General features: G+C 37.8%; 1 protein-coding gene across 1 annotated transcript in view; it reads right to left on the bottom strand.

Moving 5' to 3' along the window:
* Positions 1-1,684: 1,684 nt before the first annotated feature.
* Positions 1,685-7,265, bottom strand: part of LOC124255389 (1-phosphatidylinositol 4,5-bisphosphate phosphodiesterase epsilon-1-like) — an 87,340-nt gene continuing 81,759 nt past the window's right edge. Inside the window, 2 exon segments of the mRNA XM_046689298.1 lie at positions 1,685-4,833; positions 4,865-6,215. Coding sequence (XP_046545254.1) covers positions 6,058-6,215 — 158 coding nt within the window. The 3' untranslated portion in view covers positions 1,685-4,833; positions 4,865-6,057.

The raw sequence follows: 7,265 nt of genomic DNA, 5'->3' as shown, positions 1-7,265 counted from the left end.
AAATCTTAAAACTCCCAAGTAAGAGCTTTTGCAAACACCTTTCACAATCTTATGATTTTATGATCAAATCAAAACTATAGCTTCTTAGGAAGACCAAAGAATGAAATTATAAGAAGATATTCTTGGCATTTTCAGTGTTGACATTCAGGATACGACTGGTACCACTCCTTTTGGCAGCAAACCCCAAAGGTAAGGAAAAAGGACCATTTTATACATTTAGATAATTCCTGCAAGAACTGTTACAGTCAAAGTTTACTCGAAAACTCAGGTCTTTTTGCTAAATGGTTATATACACCACCATATGATAAAACACAAAATCTGTAAACACTATTCAAAACATACTGATGAAAAGAAATAGGGGATCACATTTAAATGATGCGTTCCCTTGACACAGCATACATAATATACACCAGTTATGGCCCAAAAATTCATAGCAATGTAGTGGAAAAGTAAAAAAGAGTGAAAGAACACATGAAGTTTTCATATTTTTGTTAATCTGTCTGTTCCTAACTTCTTTTGAGTATTATATAGCCAGGGTAGATCTAGAGGTGGGGTGTGCACCCTTCTCCCCAAAAACATTTCCATGAGAAACATGTCCCCCTAACCTTTGGATTTCATGATTTATGTGCACCCCCTGCTCCAAAATCCTAGATCAAGGCAGTTAGAATGCAGCAAAACTTTCTGTCATGTAAATTCTTTCGTTATGTTGCCTTATTTGTACCAATAAGTATAACATCCAAGACTGCTGAAAGACCACTAAATATTCAACCTCTCATCACATATAAAGTTCTACCCCAGCTGTGTCCCAATCACTGTATCCTCGTACCCAAAATCTGCTCAAAAGTTACAGATGAATTTTATCCATTTCTGATTGAAATTGGAACCATGGCAAGAGTTAGCAAACAAATGTAGGTGGTACTTTCTTACATTCCGAAAAGGCATTCATAAACCCCTCACATTGTGCTTCTTGGACTGAAGTCATTTTTGGCGACATGAAAACATTTTTATCGGATCCTTAATAAAGTTTGTATATTTTTGTATAAAATAATTTTTTATAAAAATGGGCAACATATAAAGACTACAGGGAAGCAGAGACTGTCACATGAAGCAAATGAATCAGCCAAGTATTGCATAACATCCTAATTTTAAATGTTTCCAATTACATGATACCATAAATATATGACAAACCACAAATAATGTCAGTATTATCTGCTTTTTAACTGGAATGCACAAATGTCTGCGTGTGACCAAATATTTGCATAAACATTTTCTTGCAAACACAACAATTTGAAAAACAATAACAGTGAAATAGTACATATGTGACCAGCACAGAATGACCGATAACTCTTGCAGCTATCACTCAGCCTGGGACAAATGGAGAAGGCAAGGCAAGACCATTATTCTGTCTTGTTATTAATGAGCTGTACCTAAAATGAAAAACTTCAATTTAAACCCAAAATATAGCTATGAAAGAAAATCATTTATGCTGACAGTTTGAACATTGTTTATTTGCATTTTGTTATCTCTGTACTTCAAAAAAAGAAAATTAAATCAAATTTGTAAGAATAGGCCAAATAAAACAAATGTTGTGGTTTCGATTACACCTCTTTGAAATTTAGGGTAGGTAGATAGGATTTTTTTTTGTAAACATTTTTTTAGAAGTAAAGTACAAACTAATAACACATTTATCAATGTGTAATTGTTTATTCATCAAGCTTGCGGTCATCATGTCAATTTCTCTATCAGAGTGACCGATGTCCGTCGGTGACGGGAAAAAACAATGGTATCTAAAAGCTTATTTTATTCATACCACCTAAAAAAGATAGGGTAGGCACCAGAATTCAAGGGTCGGTCGGGTAATCGGAACCACAACATTTTTTTTTAGGCCATATTTCAACTCTCACATTTTGGAATATAAGCACCTTTAACTGTATAAACTAGAACAAATAATGGTCTGTCTTTATGAGAGTTTTAAAGAATAAATTATAATTTCATGGAGTGACTTTAATTTGCGAAATGTATCAAATCATGAATTCCCTGATATATCTAAATATATATGAGAATAATACTAAATGATAGACTACGTAATATCTTATTGGGTCTCAGTATAAATTGTATAGCATAATTCACTGGCTTCAGTGAACTCTACACTATATACATGTGAGTCTACTCAGTCTAAAAACCATTGAAGGATCTTCAACATATGTTTACAAAGGCATTAAGTATTTTGGCATGAAAGATTTCTAGATCCAACAGGAATATGTGAATGGAAAATATGAAAACAAAGTAAAGTTAACAATTATCACAGAGAGGACTTCTTGTTTTGTACACACACCCTGACCAAAGAAATCAACTGCCATGTTCAAACTCAGACTCCTGGACAATCCAAGGGGAACTACTCTCAGTGTTGAATGCATGATGTCTTCATCAGGCAAGAATATCTAATTTCTGTATCTCAAAAACAAATGTAACTGCTGAGTTCAGAATGCAAATGAATCAAATCAGGCTATTTAATTACTGAGCATATTACATGCAGCCTGTTGTTTCTAGGCACCAAGACATCAACACTAAAACGTGTTCCATGTACTGTGGCACTCTCTTTTGGTCAAAAACAAATTTTAGATTAAAAAAATGAAAGCGAACTGTTTCAAAAACATTGTCTTCAAGAGCCCACACCTACTTCATTTAGATTGGATGAAAAGAATTGCCTCCCTTTATGGCTATACAAAAATGATTTGGCATAAAAAATGTTGAAAAGGGTCATGTGATGGAGACATTCCCTTTTAATTATTTCATTATTTATGGCATCTTATCAAGCAGCAAAAAGCATATTGGGATGGTGTTAGGCATCTCTTTCTTCATAAGTATAGGGGGGACACTAATGGGCACTAGCAGTTTTTTAGAGATAACAAAAGAGAAATCGGTATTAGAATGCTGTAAAAGATGGGTAATAAAACTGACATTTTGTCTGCAGTCTAGGTAGACATTAACATTTGAGAAAGGTCATATGTGGCAGATAATTCCAAAAGCCAGGGGGATACAAAGGTTTTCCATTGTGATCCATAAGGCTTTCTTTTCTTGGTGGAGTTGTACATTTGTACAAAAAAATGTTTAAAACAAAACATTAAAGTGACAAACAGTTTTACAAACAAAATGACATTGTCCTTGAAAACATGAACAGGTTGTTATTGATTGCAAAATCTACATGGTCCTGAACAGCGAACCTCATATTAAAGTCTTTGAAACTCAAACCCAGGGCTTGCATGAGTAAATGAGTGAATATCAGGGTGATATGTCACTTTTAGGCAATATTCCAGCTGAATGGTGCCAATGGCTAGTGTCTGGGTGTTATATTCACTGAACACCTGGTGTCTTGATGGTACATGCACTCAAAACCTGGTATCTTAGTACATATATTCAACACCTGGTCCTAGTGTTGACTCACACTAAACACATGGTGTCTTGGTATGTGTCATCTCAACACCTGGTGTCTTGATGGTACATGCACTCAAAACCAGGTGTCCTACATAAAAGCTCAGCAATATGACACATCTAGAATACTGTCCATTCCTGCTAAATATTCTCTCACTCAATTCATTTGTACAATTAACATTGTATACATGACTAGACTTTGATGTTTCAATACTGGTAAACGGACACATTGGTCCAGGTGACCTGATAAATGATTTGAAATGAGGGAACAAAAACCAACTGACTTTGACAGGAGGTGCCTAGGTATGTTTGTTTCCAGTAGTTAAACAAAATGTCACAGCAAAAGCACTTGTTTCCATCACACTGCTCATCATAGTCGTCATCAGTTGTCCAGAGTGGAAAGACAAGTCAAATACTTCAAGTATATAATATTCATGTATTCAAACAATGTACATCCCATTAACAAGACACGAAAAACTCATTTACTAACATTCTAGACCAAAACAACAATTTACGTTTGGGATGTCAAATTAATTAGTTGTACTAATCTTTATGTTCCAAATACTTGGGACACATACATGTATATCTTTTTGAAATTTTGAAAACAAAATTATATCTTTTCACTGGAGAGAAATTCTGTGGTAAATTCTGTGATGAAGGATACTGGACATTTGGCAGTTGACAGCTAACATTCTATTCTCTCAAACAATGTAATACATTTGTTTTCCCCTTCTAAAGAAAACTTGGATGGTTATTGGAATATATTCCACACTGTAAGGCATGTATTGTGCGGGTGTGACATTTACTGAGGAAATGGTACTTGGGTGTGATATACATAGAACACCTGGTGTTACACTACTGGGGACTGAATGTGACATGCAGGTGTCTGGATGAGACATAAGACACTGAAGACCTGGTGTCTGACTGTGACCTGCCCTAGAATTCTTTCTGGGGTGTAACATGTACTCAACACCTGGTGTCTGAGTGTGACCTGTCCTGGACATTCTTTCTGGGCTGTGACATGTACTCAACACCTGGTGTCTGAGTGTGGCCTGCCCTCGACAGTCTTTCTGGGGTGCAACATGCACCCAGCACCTGGTGTCTGGATGTGACCTGCCTTAGAATTCTTTCTGGGGTGTGACATGTACTCAACACCCTGGTGTCTGGATGTGATCTGCCCTCAACATTCTTTCCGGGGTGGTGACATGTACTCAACACCCTGGTGTCTGGATGTGACCTGCCCTCAACATTCTTTCTGGGGTGTGACATGTACTCAACACCTGGTGTCTGGATGTGATCTGCCCTCAACATTCTTTTTGGGGTGTGACATGTACTCAGCACCTGGTGTCTGAATGTGATCTGCCCTCAACATTCTTTCTGGGTGCAACATGCACTCAACACCTGGTGTCTGGATGTGAGATGCACCCATCACCTGTTGTCTGGATGTTATATATTTGCACCTGCTGTATTGATGTTTAATGCACCCAACAACCTCAGTTATTTTCAGCATACAGCCTGTCTCTCTGTATCGTACAGACTATCAGTCAAGTCTCACAAGTCAAAATGCAGTTTGATGCTGACTAAAGAACACATATTTGCTGAGTTGACAGAAATGAACCATCCACATTATTTTGTTCACCTCTTTAGTGTGTAATTGTGTGACTTCAGGCTATCAGTATGTTGTATTTTCTCCACATACAAAAGTAAACATATTAATCACAATAAGTTATGAAATAAATAATGAATCATGTTCAAGAATGTTTACTCAATACAATAACATTTTCCTGAAGACTGATGGTGCTGGAAATACTTCCCATCAACTGAAACAACTGTAGTGTCATGTCTTCATGAATAAGAAAAGTACAAAGATGGAGATATTGCCACAGCATGGAAAATTGCAAATTCACTATAATATTTCTAATTTCTCTCACAAATGTGCAATAATAAATATAGACCATATGGTGTTTTGATTGAGAAAATGGTCATCACAGCATAATTCTCTCATCCAATCGGAGGGTATTGCCCTGTTGGTTTTAACCAATAAGAAATCCTGTACTGGTCCAATCAAATCTTGCATCCAATCAATGCCTTTTATACATCACCATTATCCAATCAGATGGCAGTGTCATGTGTCATTTCAAGGGATATTGCCCATTTTATCATCTGTTATTACAGAAAGACTGGAAGTAGGAATAAAGGCTACAATTCAACCCATGATGGCCTCCAAGCCATGTTGTTGTTCTTGTTATTCACACATGGGGCAATCGATTCAGGTCTCCAATGTTGACGATTGCCAGGAATATCACAAATCCAATACCATGTTTACATTGCACAACCCAACAGAATAGCACTGAAATGTCCGATCCTTGTGAAATACAGCCCACTTGGCTCAGTCATGGCTGACAAAGCCATTCAGTTCAGGTAAACAAGCAGAATGCCGTCGTTAGGTACCAAGGCCTTGACTTCAAAATACATTGTCAGCATTTTTTTCATCCTCACCACTCAACCTTGATCTTTTGATCAAAATGATTTTTTTTCTGAATCTGAACGCAGAATCAGAAGGTGACAGAGTTGTCTACCTTGGTAAATGGAATGTTGAAACATAGTGTCTGGTATTTCAAGCCTTCATTTCCCCAGTTTGAAGTTGAGGCGAGACAACTTCTTTATCTTGAACATGCCTGGTTTGTCATTATGTGTGTGTGTCCGTGATGAGGCTGTTGCCGTGGCAACCAGGTTAGTGTTGTTCACCTGAGATGGGAAACTGATGGATTTCCGTATCTGGTCTGCAAGATAGAAGTCAAAGTATATAAGGATGAGAAGATAAGAACAGGATGGGATTGTGAATGCTGCATTACACCCTGATCAGCAATTTTCTAGCTTTATCACATCAGCACTTATCTTGGCCAGGCAATCCGATGGCCAACACTATGAGCAACAATCTCTGCATGATGACACACAATCACCCACCAAACCTCACAATCAAAACCTGGATGTCAACTTTTATATTTTGAGGAAAACGATGTTTCGGAGTATGTTCTTACCCTTTCATGAGGTGAAATGAAACTTAATATTCCTCAAAATACAAAAGTTGATGACATTCATTTATAAATTCTTGCCTTCACACCTGTTTACATGTGAAGTGAAACACATGAAAGCAAGAATTTATGGATGTCAACTTTTCTAATTTGAGGAACATAATGTTTACTCCTTAACCAGGTGATATGAAATGTCGTGTTCCTCAAAATAAACAGGTGAGGTGAGGTGAGGTGAGGTGAGGTGAGGTGAGGTGAAATTGGGTTTAACGTCGTGCTTGAGAATATTTCGCTCATATGACGACGTGCATGCGTGTGTATGTGTAGGTGCGGCTGCTTGTACTAGCCCAGACTGAAGCTGGTTTTATAGTGCTAGCCCACTGAGATACCATGCCGCAGTGAAGCATGAATACCCCACTCAGACACATTATACTGACTCCGAGCCGACCAGTCCTTGTTGTACCCATTAATGCCGAACGCCAGGCAGGGACCAACAAGTACCATATTTTAACGTCTTTTGGTATGATGCGGTCGGGGATCGAACCCGCGACCTTCCTCTCTCCGGGCGGACGCTCCAACCACTACACCACGGAGGCAGTCCCAAAATAAAGAAGTTGAAGATATCCATACATTCTCGCCTTCCCACCTGTTTACTTGGCTCATGTGATAAGCAGAGGCTCCTGCAGACTTATTCTTTAAAAAAATCAAGGTATGGTTCTGATGAACCAAGGTTCAAGATCAGGATAAATCTGGGATTAAAACCCATAATCACTGGATCCTTGCATGCTTATGGGAGGCTAC

This window comes from Haliotis rubra, unplaced genomic scaffold, assembly GCF_003918875.1.
Source record: "Haliotis rubra isolate DU_JTF1 unplaced genomic scaffold, ASM391887v1 Scf1153, whole genome shotgun sequence".
Classification (NCBI taxonomy): domain Eukaryota; kingdom Metazoa; phylum Mollusca; class Gastropoda; order Lepetellida; family Haliotidae; genus Haliotis; species Haliotis rubra.
Note: the sequence above shows the minus strand (reverse complement) of the source record. Positions and strands in the feature narration are given on the sequence as shown.